Source organism: Hesperophylax consimilis, chromosome 23 (assembly GCF_061612785.1).
Source record: "Hesperophylax consimilis isolate HC1 chromosome 23, BYU_Hcon_1.0, whole genome shotgun sequence".
NCBI lineage: Eukaryota > Metazoa > Arthropoda > Insecta > Trichoptera > Limnephilidae > Hesperophylax > Hesperophylax consimilis.
In genome coordinates, this window is record NC_142858.1 from 17934238 (window position 1) to 17960684 (window position 26447).

Consider the following 26447-nt stretch of genomic DNA (forward strand, 5'->3'; position numbering starts at 1 on the left):
TATCCCTTTTGCGATAATATTATCTTATGAATATTAACTGGAGTCGACTTGATGACCGGTTCCCCACTTGATTCGTTGGGGAACAAATAACATAATAATACTACAATTTCCACTAAACAATAATAGCTCGATCGTTGCTTCATTGTGATTTGACAGTTAAGTTTATCGGCAGTATATTCAAATGGTTTTCAATCAGTAACCAATCTGTTTACTTTCCTTATTGCTTACCGCGTTCAATTCTGTGCATTTTTGAATAAAATTATTCTTATCTCACTTGGATTACGATCATTTTTAATAGTTTTGTATTTCACATTTGATTGCCGAATTAACAAACGTGAAAGTGAACTGCTAGTCGTATCGAATAATTTACTTTCGATGAATGGTAACCAAATTTACTAATAACGTCCGTAACACGGTGATGGGAGCTATTATTTTGTCATGCGTTAAAAAGCAATAAGTATTTTGCATATTAGAAGCGTTTAGAGAAATGTACAGGTTTGTTAAATGCACGTGAAATGGAGAGATAAACCCACGAATACTACACAAGGACATAATACGTTATATTATGTTGCAAAATGATCATTCACTGTTATTGGTGTTGACTGTTTGCCTTTGCTTTCAGACGTCGACTGAACGTTGCCGTATCCGAGTCATCGTTGTTTTATCTTCTTTGGGTATTTATGACTCCCTTTGAAATTGATTTTTCACTTTCCTGCAACTGAGAGGTTATTATTTTGTCTTGAATGATTTGCACGACTGATTTTTTACTATATAAAGGGAATAAAACATTTCGCTATTCCTTTTTTCATAACGGTATCAATAGACATACCGGAAAGTAATGTTTTTTAAAGTTGTGATGTAATATTATAATAATATATTTAAAATAAATATTAACATAAATGCGAATCGAAATACAGGTCTAACTTTTTCCAATTATCAATTTTCATTTATCGATGGCAGTGAGGCATGTAAGTGGCACTGGAAGGAGGTAAGTAGATTGACTGCATATAAATGAGATCCCTGAGGCGTATATGTGGTAAAACCACGTATGATCGTATTAAAAAAATAATGCAATTCCAATAAAATAGTTTGGGACAAGATTAGTAATGCTTTTATTGGTTAGACATGAAGAGATAGAACAGATGGGCGCAAAAATAATGTATGACGAAAAAATGGACGGAAGAAGAAGTCAGAGACGACCGAAAATCACATGTTCGTGTCAACATAAGCTTTAAAGTACATATGTTTTCATTAAAGGTAAAAATATCTCGTGCTGAAATGGGAATAAGTTGGTTATTGAACAGGAAATTGAACAGAAATTCTCATTTCTGAGCACAAACTGCCTCCTGTTTTAAATTATGTTTTATTTTTAATATTCTTGTTTTGTCCTGTCCTGCTGTTATTGTTATTCTAAGTTATGTCATCACTTTGTATAAACAGTGTATTTAGTGTTATAATATTAGATCTGTATTGGGTAAGGCAAACTGTAGGAATAATTTTAAGAACCACTAATACTGAATTACCATTTTTTAAGTTTGTTATACGAGTAGTTAAGCGCACTTGAAGTGAAATGACACTAAACTGCGCTATATAAATGCCATGTTATTATTATTATTACTATCCGCTGGTAGTACCGATTATGAACCTTACAACGTCTTGAAGTGATATCTTGCTAAAGACTACTTCCACCTCGCTAATTAAAGTGAATGAACGCATGTATTGAAGAGTGTATTGAAGACACATCCATTATTTCAGTCCGTAAATAATCCGGGAAATGTGGTGGTAGTAAGTAAAATTTAATTCAATTTTATTTTTTGTTACAAGCCGGACCTACCTGACATGGCTGCAATATTACACCTACACAACCTAAAAATTGACCAGCAATCCTTAGATACCCGACCTACATGCAATCGTTCGACTGCTAGGCCATTGTATAAAAATCAAATCCACAACTCCCACCCTGTCTGAAAATGAGTACGACTTTTTTATCAAGATACTTTTAAAAATGTGACTGCATGATCATTTCCCAATAAAATATTAGTCATTCAGAATATATCTGAATTCGTGTTCACGCATGTGCCCTTGTCCGAATAAGTACAATGGACGAGATGCAAAGCTATTATTATTTTGAAGAACACGTGTTCCGACTTCCTCATAACATATTCGAGTTTGACTGATACCTTGTTAGTAAATCTGAACGGGAAAACGAATAATTTGACCAGATTTTTAATAAATTAACAATATTTCATGTCAGTCAATTTTCTCCGTGCTCTCTCCTTTATACAGATAGATTGGTATGTAGTGTAATTTTACAGGACAGCGTTATCCTAAATTATCACCCGGGTTATTTCTATATTTATTTATTATTTGTCTTTCCTACATATATATTTTAAATATTTATGCTTTCATCACAAGATATCATCGGTAAAGCCAGTCAGTCCATCAAAACAATATAAAAACTAATCAATATCCTTATGTTTAGTAACATAATGTCTTTGGTAAAATATTTATAAAAGAGGAGAATTGTTGTGGTTTGTTGTATCTAAAAAAAAGTTTTCTATGAAGCGGTCTTCTCATGTGCCGCCATTATCAATAGACACAATAATAAATCATTTCTCTGAGCTATTCTGAGGACACTACTTATGGGATATTATATCTGGAGATTAGGTACCAGAAAGAACTTTAAAACACGGAGAAAAATGTTAAAATTAATAACTGTTAAAAAGAACTGATAGCATGCTAATTACCTGATAAAATATTAGCAATATAAAATTTTATCAATTTCCTGATAAAATAATATAATATAGTCACTCATAATATATCGAGAACATGTGTTCTTTTCCAAATAAATATCACGACGAAATGCGACAGTATCAGAATGTTAGTACCAATATCAGTATTTGTACGAACACGTGTTCCGCCTTCTTCATAAAACATTCGATTTTAACTGATACCTTGTTAGGAACTCTGTCATTTTCTTCGTCAAAGGCCTGCAGTTCCGTTTTTAACAGGAAGACGAATAATTTGACCAGGTTTTTAATAAATTAACTGTATCTATATATTCATTAGATTAAGAAATGTTCTCAAGCTAAACAACCTGAAAAAAGTCTATTACGCACTAGTCCAATCATTACTTCAGTATGGAATCATTGGGTGGGGAGGTGCATATGAAAAATTTTTAAGCTCTGTTAAAGTGGTACAAAAACTAATTATTAAAGTAATTTTGAAAAAAACAACCAACATTCTCTTCAGCATCATTGTTCAAAATTTTCGAAGTACCAAAAATTGAAGACCTCTATAAAAATGATGCAATATTACAAATATATAAAGAAACTGTAATAAAAAAACTTAAATTTAACTCATCCTTAAGGCATAATTTTAAAATCCAAATTCCTCTATTTTCAACTCAACAAATGCACAATAATTACATTTACAAAGGCATAAGATATTTTAATAGTCTTCCCGAAGAAGTGAAAAAAATACCAGATTTTATTTTATTCAAAAAAAGGTCAAATTTATCTTTCAAAAAAATTAATATCACCTTTCAAATGTTATAACTTCAATTCATGTTACAACCAAAATTAACGTCGCAATCCTCTTTTAAGTTTATATTTATTGTACTGTATTTATGTTAATTACTGATATAAACATGAAATAATTGTGAAATAACTCCTACGCCAAGTTCAAGAGCTAGCACTCTTCATTGGAGTAGAATTTCAATAACATATGTTTTTCACTATTACCTATTATTACCTAATTTTATGTACAATGTAACAATGTTATAAGTTAAACAATAAAAAAATAAAAAAAAAACCTTATTTTATATCTGAAAGTTTTCTCCACCTAGCGCATGTGCTCTGAGAAAAATATTTTTTATAGATTTTTTAACGCCAAGACACCAATAAACAATCTTCATTCCTTGTCGATTAACAAAATTGATGTAGGCACGTCTAATTTTAAGCCCCAGATTTAATATTTATATAAATATATAAACAATTTATTTGGTAAGACGGTACAATTTGCAAAAACATAATTTTACAAAAAACAAGTAAGTTATCAGAAAATAGAATCAGCTGGCGGAGGCGAAAATTTTGCATCGACACACAAAGAGTTACACGTTAAAAAAATGTAGATGAGGCGTTTTTGTTCAACTTTCTACCCGAGATATATAATATGTATTAAGTTATAAAAATGCCGACACGAACCTCCTAATCCAAGGTTTTTTATAAGGTTTATCTTAAATTGATTCCAATATGCAATTACCTTTTCTCTGTCTCCGAATGTTTGCTTAGCGTAGATTTCCAATCACGAATTGCTGTTTAGTTAGACGATAATAATGTCGAGTTTTCAATCTGACCGCAAATCACTTTACGTAGTTTATAGCTTCATGTACCATGTATATGATTAATTTTCTATGTAAATTTCTACAACTTTCTCTCGCCACTATAAGCTTTAGAACAGTTGGTTACATAAGGTATTGTGATATCGATTAAATAATGTTTCTGTTCAATAATATATTTTACATAATCGTTTTTGAAACATAACCGGTTTACTTTACGTTGATTAGGTAAACCTACATTTCAATGTTATAATATGTAGATGCATCGACCATTATAATATATATATATATATATATCGATGTTGTAAATCCATGAGATTAGTTTTGGACGTTTTTTTTACGTACAGGGAACACTTTATTAATAACTGGTTGACGTGTACCCAGCGTTGCTTGGGGTCATATTGGTATGGAGTAATGTTTTGAGATTGTGTTATATATTTAACTGGGTATAGTTTTAACATGAAAATAACTTCATTTTTAAGAATTGAATAAATTTATTTTATTTAAATATTTATAACACTACGTCGTAACGTGTCATCCTTGGGCGTGGTCGCCTTCTTATGAATTCATTTTCCTCAAAACCCTTCCTTCGTTCACTCATTTTTTACCACATACAAGTAATTGATTCACTTGACCGTGCCATGAATTCCTCCAGCGTCCCATACTTCTTCCACCATTCACCTCTACGTCATACATTATTTTTCCTATTACTAGTATATCTTCGTTCGTCAAGTACGCCCTATTATATTTCGCCCCATTCTTCCTCGGGCGTCTGCAGGTATTTCTACCATTACAACTACCTTCTAAAAACTTCTGGCACTAATAAAAACAAACTTTGAATTTTTCGGTAAAATCAGTCAAGTAGTTTTATGTCTATAAAGCACACACATACGGAAATTGCCTTTAATTTTTGTAGATGATGTAGAAAAGTATAACAATCATTATTTGTAATAACACCTTGGCATTTTGTTGGCAAAGTTTTGAGAACTACACTAATATAAAAATTCTTACCGAAATGGTTGTGTCAAATAACTACTGACTACTTTATCTTCAAAAATAACTTAACACAATGATACCAAATAAAACTGTTCATAATTAGGTACATTTAAAAAAATCCTGATAAAGTAGGTATATCTCCTGTATCGAATATTCATTTTTTGCAAATAATATGTTTTCTCGTTTTATAGTACAATATCAATTAAGTTTCAATAATAGATGTTATTTCAAAAGTTTTCCTTAAGAAAGTCAAAAATGTTGCAATGACATTAAATTATTTATTTATCTTTCTGCACTGTTAAATAACTTTCCCAAAGAATGTAAATTATCGAACAATATTGTTTACGCCTATATACACGGAGGAAGCAGTCGAGATTACTGCTCAACCAATAATCTTATGAAACGATAAAATCCACATTGCATAAATAATATTGAACAAACCGTTCATATCCCTCAGAAACCAAATATGACTACCATTTATACCATTACGTAATAAAGGATCTGAACAAGAAAACAACATTACGAACCCAATCCCTACACACTAAATTTCCAAAAAAAGTTTTGACGGCCACTAACAATACCGTGTAGAGTTTCCTGTAAAATTCGCGGAATTCAGCCGCAAGAGGATTGCAAGGTATTATTATGTTTATGAAAAAACTCTGAGCATATTTCTCGACCTATCAGAGGTATTTTTTTAATATTTTTATTTTTTTTAACGTAGGTACAGAAATACGAGGATTATATTGGGAGTGCTTCCATTATATAAGAGCGCTCAGGGTTTTGTTTATTCTTTTCTTGTGAAAAATGCACTTTAGTTAACATTTTACATAGGTATTTGCTATTTACTATTTCATCAACTATTGAAGTTTCCGCCAGTCGAAAGGGAAATCTGAACGGCTAGTGATTAGGACATGTCGAGCCTTTTCATTTCTCTTCTACATAAATCATTTTCAAATTATGGTAATTACATTTTTGTTGATGATATGACAACAATTTAAAAGTACAGAAGATTTATAGAATTTGATAAACATTCACGAAGTGTTATTACCTAAAGTGGCTTTTACTTATTTATTATTTCTATTACTTAAATCCACTTTTGGAATAATAGAATACTTCATGAAATTAACATGTTAATTACGTCCATGTCGTGGTTTCATCACTTCTATGAGTGAGAGATTTTTATTTCGATGACCCGTGTTTCTGTTCCATTACTTTGATTTTTAGTACCTACATATAATGCACAAAGAATATAAGGCTAGAAGTGCATTTAAATGGAAAAAATGTTCCGTTTAGCCCAACTGTCCAGCGTTCCGTCTCACTTACACTCGCCTGAAATCGTATATCTACATCCCAGTTGAATGTCGAAAACACAGTTTAATATGGAAATGTAATCCCGAATTGGGCAAATATATCTTCGTTTCTTCAACTATACTTATCGTATTATTCTTTGTTCTATGCCTACAGTAGCTACCAACATGTTATAGAAAATAGGGTCTGCTGTCTAAACCTAATTTGAATTGATGATCTAATAGTATTAGTTATAAAGTGTTCTATTGCTATTGTTAGATGTTTATATTCAATTGTTGTGCTAAAATTGTGTTCTGTTTGTGTTGCAGGCCGCCGCGAAGCCCCCCGCCTACTACATGGGCAGCGCAGCCCCCAGCACGCTGCCCCGCGGGGGCTCCGCCATCCGGGCCTACTCGCCCGCCGGGGGCCCGCCCATCCCCGCCGATAGAATGAAGCCTATCCCCGGACCAGGTGCCTATTAACTATCCTAATATATTTATCAAACCATTTTGTCGAACAATTTTCTTTATTTATCCCCTTTGCTTTGTTATTATTTTACAAGAGGTATTTATTGTACATATTACTACGAGGGACCATTTTTGTACCATACGATCGTGCAGAGTAAATCCCCGCTTTTTCCAAGAGTAGGATGACGTGGTGAGTTTGTGGGTTTGTTTTTCACGTGATATATCTTTCTACAAGTGTGAAGACATTTTTGTTATTTTGGCGGTATTTCATGCAGTAACTTATATTTAGATAATGATTTCATAAGCAACATGTTACAACGTTTTCCAATTTTCTCGATCAAAATATTGTATTTTTTTTTAATTCTCAAAGGAAATGCTCTGTTTTAAAGTCTATTTGGACTCTGATTTTTATAAAATATTAGTGAACAAGTAAGTGTCTTTAAAAAATAATATATCTTAATGACCCATAACCTAGAAAATCATTTCGAATATTAAAAATTTAAAATTAATTGTTTGTGTAAAGAACATTGATCGATCGATCCAGCAAACTAAAAGTCATTATTTATGATCGCTACATCTCGTCAGTCACCACTTCTTGTTATTAACATCGCCACGGCATCCGATTGCTACTATGCCCACGCCCCCACGCCTGCACGCCTCCACGCCATTACGCCACCACACACCACGTCACCACGCCACCCTCTGTAATTGATGGAATATCACCACTTTTGCGGAAAAGTGAGGTTTTGAATGCACTTTTTCCAATACCGCATTAAGCCAGTCGGCAGACCGGTAGACAACTAGGATGCATCGACTGAAAATAAGCTTCATAACACACATACTGATCAAGTCGCGTTCTCATAGACTTCGTCCATGTAAAACGGAGCGTAAGACATGGGAGGCGAAAAGTCTAATTTTCTTTCAAAACGATATAAATCAGGCTATTAACGTCATGTTTCACTATCACTATTAGATGCGAAAAGATGAAATTGCATTAGTCGTTTTTAGTAAATCACTTTAACAATTACCCTCCCAAATTCCTCAGCTTCACAGTTTTACATTATTATTATTATTTCTGGGGCCAGTTCTATGGCATTCCTAATTGGGGTATGTTGTGAGGCTGAAGGTAGCGGGGAGGGGAGGGAGATGGGGAAGGAGAAGGTTGTAAGTAGCTGGCTAATCAGATATACTCACCGAACACAGCCAAAGCCATTTCAATTCTGAATGGTGGTCTTACACCAGGGCAGTACTTAAAGTATCTTCCTAGCTTTAAATTATTCAAAACAACTACGAGTTATTATTGCATGGCCATATTTTTATATCCCATTCCTGATCACCTACAAAAGATTCAGACCCAAATATACTCGAATCTACGTCATTCAGTATGTTATACTAAAGCATCCTTGAAAAATCACGGGATGTTGTAATTACAGGATTTTTGAAGAGGAAAAATATGTTTGCCTCATGATCGTTGCCTTTCAATAAAAGAATTTTACATTTTGAATGAATACTGTTAGTAAACTTGATAAATTACGATTTCCACAAATGACCTAAAAAATTACGACATCCATCAAATGACCTAAAAAATTACGAAAACCATCAAATGACCAAAAAAATTACGACATTCATTAAATGACCTAAAAAATTACGACATCCATAAAATGACATAAAAAATTACGACATCAATCAAAAGACATAAAAATATAAGACTCCATATTCATACTAATCGAAAAAAAATTGCTTATGAAAAGAAAAACTATTCAAAGAATATTTGTGTACGAAAGAAATGCCTGTGCGAACGGCCCACTTGATAGTATGTCTGGACCGAGTTCAGTGAAACTACGCACATTATTTCAGTAAGTGTCAAAAAATAAATAACCATCTTAAATCAAGAATTATTAATTAATCAAATATTTTTTATACCTATTTCATCGCTTGTCTGATATGATTTATACTCATCAGTTCCAATTTTGAATATTAAAGTTCGTTGAACTTAAATAATTTTACGCATTTCGCAGGAATACAATTTCAAATCACGCACCAATGCACCGACCACCGTAATTACTACGTTTATTTAGAACTGCATAATAATATAATATAACATAACGATAATGATATTTGGCTAATTTATATAGCGCCGTTTTCATGAAAAACCACATTAAGGGCGCTTATTAGAAATTATGGTGCCAGTGGCTAAGTGACGATTATCGAATGACCCTAAAATTAAATGACTTCAGCCGGAGTACTAGTTAGTTAGAAACATGAAGGGTATTGTTATAAGCCCTAGCTAGTTAGAGGATTACGAAAGAATCCATAAAATCAAAAAATAAAAAATATTCATGTAAATAATTTTAATAGATCTTCCTTGTGTAGTTGTGTACTATGGATTAAAAATATTATAATTTTAGATTTCAGGTTAGGTTAAGTGAGTTGTGAAGAGTGCAACAAAACACAAAAATACAAAGAAGAATTGAATCCCGTTTAAATTTTATTGGAATTGATAAGCGCAGTATCTTTAGGCATTTGCGGGGTAAGAGGGGATTATGGGCGGGGTTTCCAAACTAGTTCAATTTTTTGTACGATGCACGTATTTTTTTTTGTTTTCCATCTCTTATGATGGCAGTTTTGTATTTTTTTTTATAATTACTTGAACACTAGACATCCAAATTGATAAACTAGCCCATCGAGGAGAGAGGAACAACCAAGTTGTGCAGAGCGCGGAGGGGGCGTGACCTTATCTAATTTATCAATAAATTAATCTGACAGTATACGGGCAACTCGCATTGTAATATCACCATTTCATTGTTATTAGCTATTACTAGTCATTTTTACAATGACGCGCAAATTGCTGGCTGCGTAAAAACTATAAATCCCGAATCGGGTAAACAAAACTTCGGGCTTGTTTCCAAAACGAAATATTTTGATACATTATTTAGTTAGACACTTTTACAAATGTGTTATAATTTACCCACCTCACTCATTTTAAGCGTCGCTACTCAACTCGATTTGAAGGCGGTTCTTGTTTTTTAACGGTTTTTACGAACATTCAGATCCTGCTCAGAAAAGTCCCACAATGGCATGAGTTGACTTAGTTTAGCGAATTTTACTTTTCTGCGCAGGGACTGCTTATTTAAATGTGCGTTCAGCGTGCGACTGATGTCTTACGCTAAGTATACCTACATACGCGATTATTTTACAAGCAATAATTATTCGCCTCAAACACTCATCCACATTGAAAAATCTCCTGATAAAAGATACATGACGCCAACGGGACTGAATGAAACACTAGTATATATTGAATCATTTCGCGGGTAAGAGATAAGCCGCCATAGCTCAGTGGTCAGAGCTGTCGACCGGATATCGAAGGGACACGGGTTCGTGTCCCGTTGGCGTCATGTATCTTTTATCAGGAGATTTTTCAATGTGGATGAGTGTTTCAGGCGAATAATTATTGCTTGTAAAATAATTGTTACCCTTTGTGCTATGCATAAAAAAATCTTGTCTTAAAAACATTAGTTTACCAAAAAAAATATAATACATACGTGAGCCGAACTGCCGAACTGAACCTCAACTTATAAGAAAGGAACGAAGCAACCGCAAATGGCGCGAAATGACACTTGCAGTTGCTTCGTTCCTTTCCCGTAATTCGTGACTCAGTTCGCGTTTAAGTTCGTAAATGTATACGTACCATTAGATTATTCAAAGCATTCTAGAACCCTCCTGGCGCCAAAATTATGGTCACGTGGTTTGACTCCAGCTCGTCGAAATGATACCCGGATTTCAAGTTAATTTTTTTTTCTATAAGTAAAGGTTTAGACTCGTTGTTGTCAAGTTGGAGGAGATTTTCCTCTAAAATATGGGCTGCGAATTTTTTATAATTTTTATTATTGTATATGCAAAGCGTCTGTTCTTTGAATCTAGTTGCCCTTCCGGTCTGGCCGACGTAAAATGAAATGGCTGGCATTGTTAAAATACGTAATAAATTTTATAAAAAATATATATGTGTATAATAATACACATGTTCAGATTTTTTAAACGTTTTATGAGTCTTTAGTATAGCTAAAGCCGGGGTTCATTTAAATCTAATTTACACAAAACTTCATGTTTTCACGTACATATTTAAAGATGTCGCGGGTTTTGAAAAAGTTCAAACCAATAAGAAAGACTGACCAGATTGATAAAGTGAATGTTTTGTAAGGAATGGTTGCCGTTTTCATCGAGAGTCAATTGTTTTGTTGTTTGTTAGGGGCACCTCCTAAGCCTTTGAGAGCTTACGGGAGTGCAGCGTCCATTGCTAGAGGCGGGTCGGACAGATGCTTCCCCTTAGACGCGATGAGGGTACCTGACCAACTGTACAGTTTACCAGGTGAGAGATCGACACACAAGGGAGTCAAGAAATGGTTCTAGAATGAACTGCTTAAAGCATTGCTTGTTGAGGCATTATCGAACTGTCACTCCGTCACGTACAGTTAACCTATTTATATGCACCTTTTGTAATGGGTAGGTAAGTTTTTAATTAATAAGTTGACGTACTTGGTTAAGTCACAGTATGATAATGCCTGCGAAGGGGGAAACGGCTGTAACGCAACAATCAATGATATTAGCAATATATCATTACTTAACTTTTTGTAAACATTCTACAAACTAAGAGCACAAACCGTAGATATGAGTTATATCTGGTAAACACATGAGTACATCAAGTCACTTTGTTTTCCTTCCTTCGCTTAAAAAACTTACTGATAATTTAATCAAAAATTGCAAAATTACGTTGTAGGATCATTTTAAATTAAATGAAAATAACCAACTTAATAAAAATATTGGTGTTGACAAAGTTTGTTATTTTCGCTCTGTGAATTTATAGAACACATTAACAACATATCTATGTGCTATACGTGTTTTGTGTGCATTTTTTTCTGGTTTACTTTCTAAGGCTTCAGCTATTAATAATTATGATGAAAACGTTGATTTTGACTCTTTCCTGGTTTTAAAATAACGTACCACTTATTTTCGCATATTTTGCTTTAATGTTTGTGCAACCCACTTTAAAACTTTAATGGTCAGAGTGCTCCTTAATTTGTAGCATAGATTTTTAAAGTTAGTTCGCATGTTTTTGTTCGATTTTTCGTTGATTCTAATCCCCATTTCAATGTAAAGTTGTTTTCCAATCTTACGTGCCATAAATCTAACAACGCCTTCATTACCCTAAGTTTGTGCTTCGACCACAAGCTGAGCTTTAGCTTTAATATTCCGTTCGCCTCTCGTTCGGATCGGTTCCAATCTCGCATGGCTGTAATCTAGAATTGATAGTTGTTTGCTTTTCTTTGAATATTATTAGCATATATTTTTGTTACTCTGGAAGAAGTGCTTGCTGCATGTTGTGGACCTATGTTAATGAAGAGATGTTTGAAGCATTAACTAAGGTACAGACTTCCCAGATAAATTAGACATGATTGCGTCACTGAATTGCATACAAAAGTTTGCGCTTCTTGTAGTCCAACTCTCAAGGTACGAGTATCAAAGTGTATATTCCGACATCGAAGCTATCATTACAAGTTATTAGGTATAAGTTTTTAGTATCGTTCGTTAGTTAACATCTTCTTTCTTCTGCGTAGTGAAAATAACACTGAGTTGACAAACTACTCGGAAATCTACATTGAAAATATTCAGAAAAATTAAGTATCAACCTATTGCAAATAGTAAACACACATACTCGTAGATAAATAAAAATCAAGCAACATTTCTTATAGTGATTTATTTTTGGGGTATTGTGCCGTGTTGCGCTACTTCCTTATTTAGCCAACGTTTTGGACAGCATTACAGTGTCCATCATCAGGGCAGATGTGTGCCAATGCTGTCCGAAACGAATACTTTTCACCGTGAAAAATCTCAAATCATATCTTCCAACATTTCCTTCCTCATCGACCTTCTTCAATCATGTTTGTTTGTAGTTTTTTCTTTGTGTATTAATTTATTTCTTTTCATATTAAATAATGTTTCTGAGTATGTGTTTATTTTATCGACGAATTCTTTTTCAAAGTGACGGTGATATTCCTAAAACACAATAATTTTTAAAAGCTGACGTAAATTTTTTTGTTCCCGACAACAACTAGGTCTTTTTCCAACAGAAAGCTCGTAGAAATAATTCATTATTATACGGTACGTATTCGGTGACATATTATTAATTATTGTTTGTTTATTTTCGCAGCTGATCGTATCCACAACGACGGGTACATGTCTTCTCCGGAGCGCGGGTCCCGGGGGGCCTATGAGGAGCCCTACTACACGCAGTACGTGGGGCCCCCGAGGGGTGGCATGACCCCTGTCATCGACGAAGAGGTTACTGGGTAAGAATTATATTTGAAAAACTCTTGAAGGAGCTGAATTTCAGAGTATCTTTACATGATTTTTAGCTAGGTATTCTTAGGACGGATTGTTTCACAGAATTGACGCATAACAATTCATCATATCTCAACATTGATTTTTTAAGATCTTTGAAAGTCGAATTCTGTTATGTTGTATTCTGTTATCACTATGGGCCAATAGCTTCACAGAGCTTAAATAATAACAGAATTTGAAAATAACTTTTAAAGAACTGTAATTTATTAACTACGAACCATATTATACGGTAAATATGATTTAAGATTTTCACGGCCAAAAGTATTTTTGTTATTTGTTTTTGGGGTGTTATGCCGTGTTGCGCTAACTCCTTCTTTAGCCAACGTTTCGGACAACATTGCAGTGTCCATCATCAGGGCAGATGTGTTATTTTGATAAAATAACACAGGGCAGATGTGTCATTTTGATAAGATAAAATAAAATAACACATCTGCCCTGATGATGGACACTGCAATGTTGTCCTAAACGTTGGCTAAAGAAGGAGTTAGCGCAAAACGGCATAACACCCCAAAAACAAATAACAAAAAAAAAAAAACATATTATACGGTATTCCAGCAATTATGTTGAACCAAAACACTCTGTTAAATTATATGAATATGCTCAAATTGTCAGATAGAAGAATTTTCTCTGACTTGGTATTTATATATAAAATTCTAAATGATTCAGTTGATAGTCCGGTATTGCTAGAATTGATAAGCTTCCGGATTCAACAACGTAATACTAGAAGTCACTACCATATGTATTACTCTTTGCCCAGAATACTAATGGAGGGAAACAATCATACCAAGTCAGTGGACATCTTCAATTTATCTTTAAACAAATATAAAATGTTGTTAGTGAAGAAATTCAGTTATGTACAATAAATAATAAATATTTCTTAATATTCAAATGTGAAAGACCCAAAAAAAGGCGTTAATTAATAAATAAATAACTACATTAACTTTAAAATTTGATGAATTTTATAAATTCTGTGAAACAACCTTAGTAGTTATTGTTTTTTTTTATTGGGTTTCAATTAAATCCTTTAAAACTTATCTCCGATGAAAATATCCATTTCCTATTCTCCAAACACCGATGTCCTTTGAGGAATCGAATCTGGAGAAGGCACGATAGGCTTTTTATAGAAGTCTGATTGATTTCCGCGTCCGAGTTCTGAATGAATTATTTGTTTGTTGCAGCGACCATCCTTCCCTCCTGGATGACCAGTTCTCTCTATACGGCCTGAGACCAGCCGGCAGGGTGCCGCCCTACGATGGGCCAAGGTTGGTGCATCTATCTATTCATATTGGTTTCCATTTACTAAATGTCAATATGTGCTGCGAGCTACTGCGAGTTACTGCGACAGCGACTTATAATAGTATGTGCGAATTCAAAATCGTGCGAGGAAAGGTTAAATAAATTGTACTTCTTTCCATATTTCTAAAAGCATTCTTCTGTTTTTCTATTTACGTCAGGTGGTAATTTTTAAAACATATTTGGAGGCCAAGTAAGACTAAATACATTTATATTTTAGTTTTATTTTTTATTTTTTATTAATGAGCAATGAAAAAGGAAAACAAAAACTATTTTCTCAAGAGGGGTTTTAGACCGAATCCTATTTGTCAATTAAAAAAATAACATACATAAAATGTATTAAAAAATAAACATCCATTGAGTTGTATTGTGCCAACTCAGTTTTTAAAATATGGGTGAAATATATAATCGTAAAGTGGACCTTTACCGTAAAATTGACAGTGGAAAAATTTGCAATATTTCTGATGCTAATAAGCACAGTGTAAAAAAGTGATACATGCCTACGAAATATTTTTATTACCTCAATACAATAATATAAAAAAGTGCCCTAAAAAGCTGTACAAATTCATTCACACGAGAGGTAATAAGTTACCAACTCCGTTTTATACCGTTTTCCGATGAAGGCTCCTTGGACTAGATTGGACATTTTCCTATATTTGACTATAGACTATATTATGTCGCTTGGCTAATTTACCAAACTTTCTATCTTCACAGTACCAGAGCACGGAAAACATTTTCAAGTATTTTGTATATATTCATAGGCATATGGTTTGAAGTACAATTACTCCGGATCCTGTTGGAGACATTCTAAATAACAGTAATTAATTGGCAATTGCACTCAATTTTAGGAATAAATACAGTGTATACGGAATTAAATTTGCGCTAACTTCGGGAGGTGATTCTACATGACGGTAGAAGTAAAAAATATTTAAATAACTTTTTTCGAAAATCATTTTTTTTTTCACGTACAAAATATTTTTCTAAAACAGAATATTTATTTTGCCATTCAATCTATCTTCAAACGTTAAAATTTCGATAAAAGTTATAACATTTTTTTTACTTATACTATCATGTCGATAGCGCCCAGAAGTAAGCACACTTTACTCCCGGACACTATATGAGAAGAACATAAACCCTGAAATTTTATTATTTCATGTTCAAATTGATTAGGCAAATAAATAAAATAAAAGTAAAAGATCATTTACATGGTAGCTGGCATTTAATCGGTGATTTTAAGTGATTCACGTTATTTTATTTTAATTTAAAAAAAAATTTCAATACAAACACACAAAAAGTGTAGTACTTAAATAAAAATGAATAATAAAGGGCCCAAATGGGGTATATTTCATACACTTTGTTTCGCCCTTTTGACTGCTTAATTATTTATTTGCTAGTTGGGAGTGGCACACATGCCTTTTGTGGACCGTCTTTACGAAGCTGTAGATAATTTGTTTTTTAATTTAAAAAAATATATATATAAAATTAAAAAAAAAAAACTTATTCATCAACATAATTCTTTTTTGGGGATCTTGTGAGGAGGCACGGAATGAAAGATGTTGTCGTGAAGGTCAGAGTGTTTATTTGATGAGTCAGGTAGCCGTGATGAGATGACGTTGGACAGATGTAGTATTCTCCGGATGCAGGCGGTGATGGCTGGTCAAGCGCGGGTCTGTGAGTCGACGCCGGGCGCTGGTGACCGGACTCGTCGACTGTCAGGCACTGGCGATCTTGGCAATCAGTACTCCAGTGCTGACGAGAAGGCCGAAGGTGCGGTGGACCTTGTAGGCGGTTGAAAGGGGAGCTGGTAGACCAGTGAGGATGCTGCGTGTCCTCGTGGTGGTCATGGAGCGTGGATGAAGCGCTGGTCAGAGACGCTGGAACCAGGGCGCTGTAATCCATGTAGCGTTGGCCAGGGACGGCGATCTGGGCCAAAACGCTATGATGATATCCCTATGGAGTCCATGATGAGAGCCGGGAAGAATTTCCTTCGCGCAAGTGAGGTGCGCGGATTATCACTCGTTGAGCACCTTGTTAACTGATGGCAGATTGATGACTGACTGACTGCTTTCTTCACGCTGTCGCTTTTAAAAGGTGAAGAAGCTTCTGGAACAATTTGGTTGCTATGTAGAATTTTCCAAACAAATAAATAAAAGAACATCCAAGAAGCTTGTTTGGAAAAATCGAGACTTGTAGAATTTCGTTCGAATAAATTAGTTGCGTACCACTACAGGACTCCCCTTCCAGCGGCATGGTTGAGGGCCGCGATAGAAAGAAAAGTTGAGTCAGATCTTGCTTGTTGATGGGAGTCGGAAGGGTTGGTGCTGGTATCGTTGCATTTATCTTGGGTTCAGGGCCACTGTACAGTTGTTGTATATTCTCTCACGTTAAAAAAAGTAAAGTAAAACGGTTAGAAAAACAAAATTATTATAAATTACAAACACTGTTCACAACAAAATCTGAGGATACACTCAAGGTAACCATGGTGGGCACTATTATCCGCGCTGGTGCGGAGATGGTCTGGTGCACGCAGCTCCATGGTGCCTCAACCGATCACCCATTTTGAGACGGGGTTACCGGTGAGTCGGGGTAACACAATCACGTCGGGGTCACCACTTTGGGGATCTTGTGAGGAGGCACGGAATGAAAGATGTTGTCGTGAAGGTCAGAGTGTTTATTTGATGAGTCAGGTAGCCGTGATGAGATGACGTTGGACAGATGTAGTATTCTCCGGATGCAGGCGGTGATGGCTGGTCAAGCGCGGGTCTGTGAGTCGACGCCGGGCGCTGGTGACCGGACTCGTCGACTGTCAGGCACTGGCGATCTTGGCAATCAGTACTCCAGTGCTGACGAGAAGGCCGAAGGTGCGGTGGACCTTGTAGGCGGTTGAAATGGGAGCTGGTAGACCAGTGAGGATGCTGCGTGTCCTCGTGGTGGTCATGGAGCGTGGATGAAGCGCTGGTCAGAGACGCTGGAACCAGGGCGCTGTAATCAATGTAGCGTTGGCCAGGGACGGCGATCTGGGCCAAAACGCTATGATGATATCCCTATGGAGTCCATGATGAGAGCCGGGAAGAATTTCCTTCGCGCAAGTGAGGTGCGCGGATTATCACTCGTTGAGCACCTTGTTAACTGGTGGCAGATTGATGACTGACTGACTGCTTTCTTCACGCTGTCGCTTTTAAAAGGTGAAGAAGCTTCTGGAACAATTTGGTTGCTATGTAGAATTTTCCAAACAAATAAATAAAAGAACATCCAAGAAGCTTGTTTGGAAAAATCGAGACTTGTAGAATTTCGTTCGAATAAATTAGTTGCGTACCACTACAGGACTCCCCTTCCAGCGGCATGGTTGAGGGCCGCGATAGAAAGAAAAGTTGAGTCAGATCTTGCTTGTTGATGGGAGTAGGAAGGGTTGGTGCTGGTATCGTTGCATTTATCTTGGGTTCAGGGCCACTGTACAGTTGTTGTATATTCTCTCACGTAAAAAAAAATAAAGTAAAACGGTTAGAAAAACAAAATTATTATAAATTACAAATACTGTTCACAACACAATCTGAGGATACACTCAAGGTAACCATGGTGGGCACTATTATCCGCGCTGGTGCGGAGATGGTCTGGTGCACGCAGCTCCATGGTGCCTCAACCGATCACCCATTTTGAGACGGGGTTACCGGTGAGTCGGGGTAACACAATCACGTCGGGGTCACCACTTTGGGGATCTTGTGAGGAGGCACGGAATGAAAGATGTTGTCGTGAAGGTCAGAGTGTTTATTTGATGAGTCAGGTAGCCGTGATGAGATGACGTTGGACAGATGTAGTATTCTCCGGATGCAGGCGGTGATGGCTGGTCAAGCGCGGGTCTGTGAGTCGACGCCGGGCGCTGGTGACCGGACTCGTCGACTGTCAGGCACTGGCGATCTTGGCAATCAGTACTCCAGTGCTGACGAGAAGGCCGAAGGTGCGGTGGACCTTGTCGGCGGTTGAAAGGGGAGCTGGTAGACCAGTGAGGATGCTGCGTGTCCTCGTGGTGGTCATGGAGCGTGGATGAAGCGCTGGTCAGAGACGCTGGAACCAGGGCGCTGTAATCCATGTAGCGTTGGCCAGGGACGGCGATCTGGGCCAAAACGCTATGATGATATCCCTATGGAGTCCATGATGAGAGCCGGGAAGAATTTCCTTCGCGCAAGTGAGGTGCGCGGATTATCACTCGTTGAGCACCTTGTTAACTGATGGCAGATTGATGACTGACTGACTGCTTTCTTCACGCTGTCGCTTTTAAAAGGTGAAGAAGCTTCTGGAACAATTTGGTTGCTATGTAGAATTTTCCAAACAAATAAATAAAAGAACATCCAAGAAGCTTGTTTGGAAAAATCGAGACTTGTAGAATTTCGTTCGAATAAATTAGTTGCGTACCACTACACTTTCATCAAAAAGCTAATAATCCAAAAGAAAAATTATTTGTATTTTCAAAAGGTTCTTTTGTGATCATTATTTAATGAAATGTCGTTTCAGGCTGAATGTTGTTGCACCGCGTTTACAGAAAATCTGCGCTAAATAATGTGTATGACAGTTCATTGTTCTAGAGTTTTTTTTTTACTAAGATAAAGTGAGTCCTACATCACCAATAATTACATTCTTGCGAATATTTTGGGTGAAATGCAGATCACGCCAAACTCTGAGAATTGAATAAAAATGCACTTTCTAGATGAGAAAAGTGTGTAGAAACTCATTAAAAAAAGAATTAAGGCGCGGAAGAATAAATTGAGGGAGATACAGCCGATCAAAGTTTAATAAAATTGCACTTCGCGATCTGAGGGTAATATTCGGTTTATGGGAGTATAACCGAAATTGAACTTGATTTAGACTAATTTAGGGCTGGGGAATCCGAATCTGAAAGAATTAGGTGGGGGTCGGCACTATTAACTGAGTTATAGGGTTTTGAAACTTCGTACGCGATACATAGGAACCATGTTTTATTTGTCAATTATGACTTAAGAAAATCAAATTAGCAACTATTTACTTTTGAAATTTCAGTAGTGCCAACCAAAAAAAGAAAAGTGTTGCCATATAATAATAATATTTTTTTACAAAATAGGTTAGGTGTTTAGTTTGGGTTAGAGTAGGCAGAAGAACATGGGAAAAAGGTATTAGAATTAAATCACAAACCAGTCTATACAAACCTAGCGTAGCCCACAAACTACTTGAAAACTGGGATATAACTCTAAAGGGGACGCGAGCAGGCGTTATTAAAGGGGCAATTTTGTGTAACAGGAAATAACATGGAAAAAAGGTATTAGTATTAAATCACAAACCGTCTATACAAACCTAGCGTAGCCCACAAACTACTTGAAAACTGGGATAAAACTCTAAAGGGGACGCGAGTGGGCGTTATTAAAGGGTCATTTTTTTGTTATAGAAAATCACAGTTAGGTTAGGTTATATATATACATAAATTAAGTATTTACAAGATTTTAAATAATAAACTACCAATCTGGCAAATGATATTTAATTTTCAGAATTTTCCATGCATTGATATTATTATATGGCAACACTTTTTATTTTTTGGATGGCACTACTGAAATTTCAAAAGTATTAAAAGTTTTTAATTTGATTTTCGTGACAAAATATGGCGGCGGACTGTCCGAATATGGTGATAATATCAGATCGCGAAGTGCAATTTATTAAATTTTGATCGGCTGTATCTCCCTCAATTTATTCTTCCGCGCCTTAATAATTTTTTTAATGAATTTCTACACACTTTTTTCATCTAGAAAGTGCATTTTTATTCAATTCCCAGAGTTTGGCGTGATCTGCATTCCTCCCAATATTTTAATTTGTGTTATTGACATACTATTTGTATTAACAATGCAACCGGATTAAATTGTTATTGTTTTTTCTGCTTTATTTTCATTTCTGAACGGTTGCTCTGTTAACACGAATGAGTAGCTTTTTATATTGCTAAATAATATTTTTGATGTCTGTGTTTTTTGAATAAGGTAACATAATATTGTTATAATAATGTTGGTATGTCCATAATGTAACATAATATTGTTTTAATAATGTTGGTATGTCCATCAAAGTTGGATAAACATCATAACAAAACATTAGTGAAATGCATACCTACCTTACCATAATATTACTATGAACCATTTTATATTGTGTACCAAATTGTCTGTTGTAAACATGTTTTAAAATTTAATCTGCACTTTTCGATACTACACCAAATTGTATTAAAGGTAAAATTAACAAATCAAAATTTTGGTAGAAATTATTACAATAGCCCCGGCTAATAAAATTAATCATAAGAATTAAATGGAGACGACGAAGATGTTTAATTTGGTTAGGCATCGAAGAGTGTATTTATAGATTCATTGGGACAAATAGAATAATTTTTTTTTAAATTGCAAACAATTTGGTCTCCATAGACTCTAAAACACGCATTGCCGTTAGTTTTGAAGAGCTTTGATTCCTTTAATAATTTGGTGTAATGTTGATAATTGCAGATTAAATGCGCACAATGAAGAGGTTCAACAGCGAATGCGCGTAGAGCATATGGAGCGTCAACTAGCCAACCTTACGGGGCTGGTGCAGAAGGCCTTGCAAACCCCCTCCGCCCCGCCGCCCAGGGAGTTCATGCCCGTGGCCTCGCACTTCCGGACTACCCAAGGTTACCACTTACCTCTATCACAGACCACTTACCACCGACCAACCACTCTTTCGACTCACTGTCACGCCTTCTCGCCTTAGAGATCTACAGATCTACTGAAGGTAGCATTCATCCTCGCCTTGCTGGCTGCAATGCATATAACACAAGTGGTTAGACTTTAACCACCAACACTTATTATTGGCCCATTTTGGATTTTATGCAGCTCCACTGCCACTTCGCCTGGGTTTACAAATGAATCAGCTAACTTATTATATGATTTGAAACCCCTATTTTTGGCAACATGTTTATTTTGGTCAATGCTCCTGGTAGGATCTGTTAGTGGTCTTTTGTAAGCCGATGTGAAAACGCTACACCACTTATCACGTTCGTCAGTATCCCAAATAATCTCTTCAAATCGTCATTATGTTTCTTGATATTCTAAAAATGTTCTGTCTCTGCCAAAAACTAGAGGCGAAGTGAAATTCAATAGACTTAAACAAAAGTAACTTCTTAAGAATTGATATTGATGCGTATCGATCTATGAAGTCATTTAAATGTGTGATGGAATCGAGTAACTAAGCTCCTCGATATATTTGATGGAAAGTGAAATACATGTTTATGAAAATAAAACTAGAAGCGATTGAAGAGCCTAAAATATTATTAATGAACTCGCAAAGCTTCATGTTATATTAAATATCAATAAATTTAGTTGTGTTGCGTAATATTTCCCGTAAAGCGATTGTTATATATTTTCTCAACTGGACAGATTTCATAAATATATTCCATCATGTTCTCACATACAAATTAACATATCCATGTTGGCACATAAGTTCACATCTCCCTGAAGAGTTAATAATGTAAAAATAAATAAATTCCTTAACTCACGTTCAAACGAGGAAAGCATTGAATCAATAATGAGCTTTATCACTTCAAATAATTCGGTTTCAATGTCAAATCAGGAAAGCTTTTGAAATCACTGTGAAACATTACCTGCTATTATGAAATAAACCCACATTTTACGTTAATAACATTCTCCAATTTAGGGCCAGTCGGTGTGCTAAAAACATCATCCAGTACCACGTCCTTAGTAGGTTTGTACATATTCTCACCAATGCTAATAATTTGTATTGCGCATAATATGAACATCGTACTTAACCCCTCGTGAAATACTCACGATCTGCTTGTACCAGAGTAATAATCCCATAACCCTTATTTGCGAGGTAAACACGCTTAGAGTTTAGCTCCGTACCGAGAATTAATCTTCCTCAGATCTTGTTGTATTTACCCAGTCCTTAAACTCTTATTAGAAATACAGGAAATTTTATAATCCAGTACTACTGCAGTATCCATTGAGCTGATTGACTGGGTTTATAGCATTTGTAAGTAATATTCCGAATAGATTAGCCAAAATTAATTTTCATTTGAAGTACGAGTATTCTCCTAAATAATTGAAAAAACCTAAATACAATTCTTCGGTGATTACTGTCTCAATTGCATCTTTTACAGCTGATCTAACAAACATTTTAATCTTATAATTTTTTACCGTTTATGTATTATTATATCATATAAAAAATACTTTTATTCCTACTGTTAGAATACTTATAAAATGAATGTAATTGGATCATTACAGATGTAATGAAGGGTCTGATACCCCCTGAATGTTTTTCTACCGCTTTGAGCTTTTTTAAAGAAGTAATATATTTACAAGCTATAGTTTGAAAATATTAACAGTTAAATTTTAATACAAAACACACATCACACATTATCATGCTGCTTTAGTTTTACCATATTATTCAACTGCTATGAAAGTCTCGTGTGAAAAACGTAAACAAATAAAACTGTGTTTATTAGTTGCAATTTATTATGATATTATTACATAATATATTTCAGTTGCAATGATACTTTATCATGAAATAATCCTAAGATATGACATTATTGTATCGTTTCTATAAATGGCATTAATGAGTAGGTTTATCCGTTTTGTTGTTGATATTCCCCAACATAATAATTTGAGTTTTTGTTATTGTTTGTCAGTTAAAGTTATGATTTGACATTGCCAGCATTTTGCAATGTTATTTAAGTATAGATGTTGGCTTCTTATTACATAATGCCCATGCTTCAGTTGTTAACATTTTTGAAAGCTAAATTATTGAAAAACATTTACCTCGTGCTTAGAATCTGTGGATCCATTTCTGCGCACTGACCGACCTCCCAAGTTAGGCAAAGGTCGCTATCGTAAGTCCCTTTACCTATATTACCTACTTTATAACTTAATCGGTATTGTCTTGTTCAGTTCAGATATATGTAAAGTCGTGCTTTCTTTATGTGCTTCACTTATAGTCATTTGAATGCTTCATGTAAATATCAGAAATATCTAAATTCTATTGGCATGTAAAACGAGCTTTTTCAAAATTATTTTCTCATTCTGATATTTTGTACTCTGATACTTTTATGAAAACAACTTCTTCAACAATTCTTTGATCATTATTATCATTCAATTGGCTCCTGCGGACCAACGGATTAAACCAACTATTTAAACTTTTCAATTCCTTTTCACACATTAATGTAGATATTTTATTTTTTCATCTGCGTACACGCAAGTACATAATAATATGATTTATTTTAGAATAAAACTTAAAGTTTCCAAAAGTTATTTCCTGTGGGGTGACTCAACTTGATGTTGAAACAAAAACTTTAAATCAATCAATTATTACCTAACTATGCAGAACTAAAAATATGATTGTCATTGAGCCAATATTATACAACACAGTGTGTTGCAAGAACAACTGTAACACCAAATTAATATGCAAATTCATTTGTGCAAACGTAATGGAAGTTGATTGAGGAATTAAAAACCACTTTTCATTAAAGTAGATTAATGACTTTTGTTCATTATTCAATCGAAACTTTGAATTTCTAAGTTAATTATAAAAGTTAGCATACCGCTAGACTTATTCTTCCCGATTCGATCACTCATTTCACTCTCCCCCCCCATTGCATGATAATCTCTTCATAGATGTATTGCCATTATATTGACTACTGAGTAGGTACTATTCTTATTTAATCAACAAACTATTGACATAAATCACAACAATCTATTTATTGATATTTTTACTTTTGATGTTTGTGCTTTATTTCAGCATGCCTTTTGACTTTTACCTACAGTTTATTTTTATCTTTATTTTTACTAATTGATTTTGCAGAGGAGAGACCAATAATTCCATAGCGTTAATACTATTATTTCAGTTACGTATTAGGATTAAAGCATTTTTGATTTTATTATTTTTATAATCTCCTCAAGTTAAATGTCATTACTATTGATTTAAAGGTTTTTTTTTGTTTGACTCATTTATTGGTATTACTTGACGTCCAGGATAAACACCAATACCAACACTGTTATAGTTATTTGATTACCACTAATACACACTTTAAGCTGATAATAATACTAACCCATTATCACTGGCGTAAACTTTTTAGATTCCGATTGTTTGGAAAACAAGTTGTATCATCATAAATTTATTGATTTTGTAGCCATCTTTTTAGCTGACACCAATCATTATTATTGTGAATTTGTGTGTAATTAGTTAATTCTTCAGGTAAGTTGGAGAACTAATGCGTTGTATTTTGAAATTATTCATACTTAGCTAAAAGTGATGTCCGGTGAAACCATAAATACTGCGATAAGAGCGCCCTTCCCCGAACGTGGTAACAATACTAAATGAAAGTAGAAAAGCGTGGAGTTGTTGGGAGCTTCGATCCTTATATTATTGCCATAGACTTCATCTGCGGCTTACCAAAGTATTTACGATGTTTAAATATATGTTTTCTATGCATTGTTCTAAAGTAGTTGAACCCGAATAATGTATAAATACTCAATTCTGATTTTTTTCCTGCTTTCAATCAGTTTTTCAACAGTAAAAACAGCTTCAATAATACATAACATTATATTACATAACACAGCTCTCAGCTTTCTTTTAAAAATATACTTTCTCAATTTTTTATTATCTTCTGCATTAGAGAATTTTTTTTCATGTGTTAATGTCGGTTCAAGGATTGATATAATTTCCAGATAAGTCGGTCTCATTCGAGAAGTCAGTCTCATTTAGTGATGAACCGCCGGATATGAACTCCCCCAAACAACACTCGCCTCAGAATTCTGGTAAGTTTCTATCGGATTTTGGATATTTGGCACCCACTGAACAGAAAATTACTAGAAGTGTGATCTATATTGATTTGTATGAAAACCAATGTCGCCAATTTACATAAGAACTTTAGGCTTCAGACAGGCCTGTGAAATTGATTATCTACACTCGGTGTCACAAAAATTGCCCCTATTGCAAAATCTTATGAGACAATAAAGCGGTCGTCTCTTTCGGATGTGCAGCATTGTTGCTCTGATTCAAGCCTCCAGATGAAGCCACCAGTCTCTTGAAACTGTTGGAAAACCTGTCGAACGGCAAAACGGCTTATGTTTAGTTACCGAGAAACATCAAACTGTCGCATCCCCGATTGCAGTAGTGCCACCACTTGAGCGGCTTTGTCAGCAGTGGTGTCCATTTGAAGGGGTTGTTTTCTAGCGCTAATTATTCCCGTGTGTCCTCTTCAATATTCGGATAGTGAATGACCTACTTTTGATATAATCTGCTCCTTTTATATCCAAGGAAGTTGACACAAGTTGTAGCATCTGTAAAGAGTATGAAAGCAGGAGTTTTTCAATATCCTGTACTTGGAAAATTTGTATCGTTTATGAAATGAAACTATTATCTGCGAAGTGATGGTTAAATGTACTTTCAATTGATTTCAATATTGTTTGTGTTAGATGTAAGGAATTTCTCTGGGAAACTTAAAACTTCTTTTCAAAGATGTGCGATTTTTGTGATGCCGAGCGTATTAAAGAAATGTGATTTATGAAAAAGATTGATTAATTCCATCCAAGGAAAAATAGAGCTTACTTTGAGTACACTCGACACGGCCACAGCACTCTTCCATTGGTTTACCTATTCTGCGTGACACCATTATGGCCTAT

At 34.9% G+C, this 26447-nt stretch overlaps 1 protein-coding gene across 14 annotated transcripts in view; it reads left to right on the forward strand.

Moving 5' to 3' along the window:
• LOC149412399 (coiled-coil domain-containing protein AGAP005037) overlaps window positions 1-26447 on the forward strand; it is a 408813-nt gene that overhangs the window by 354528 nt on the left and 27838 nt on the right. For 10 of the 14 annotated variants that reach the window (XM_089645768.1, XM_089645770.1, XM_089645772.1 and 7 more), the window contains 8 exons: window positions 6952-7093; window positions 11336-11455; window positions 13295-13433; window positions 14664-14747; window positions 21279-21442; window positions 22465-22512; window positions 23597-23656; window positions 25491-25580. In XM_089645768.1, coding sequence (XP_089501894.1) covers window positions 6952-7093; window positions 11336-11455; window positions 13295-13433; window positions 14664-14747; window positions 21279-21442; window positions 22465-22512; window positions 23597-23656; window positions 25491-25580 — 847 coding nt within the window. The remainder of the gene's footprint in view (window positions 1-6951; window positions 7094-11335; window positions 11456-13294; window positions 13434-14663; window positions 14748-21278; window positions 21443-22464; window positions 22513-23596; window positions 23657-25490; window positions 25581-26447) is intronic. The other 4 variants (XM_089645776.1, XM_089645775.1, XM_089645778.1 and 1 more) reach the window with 4 other exon arrangements.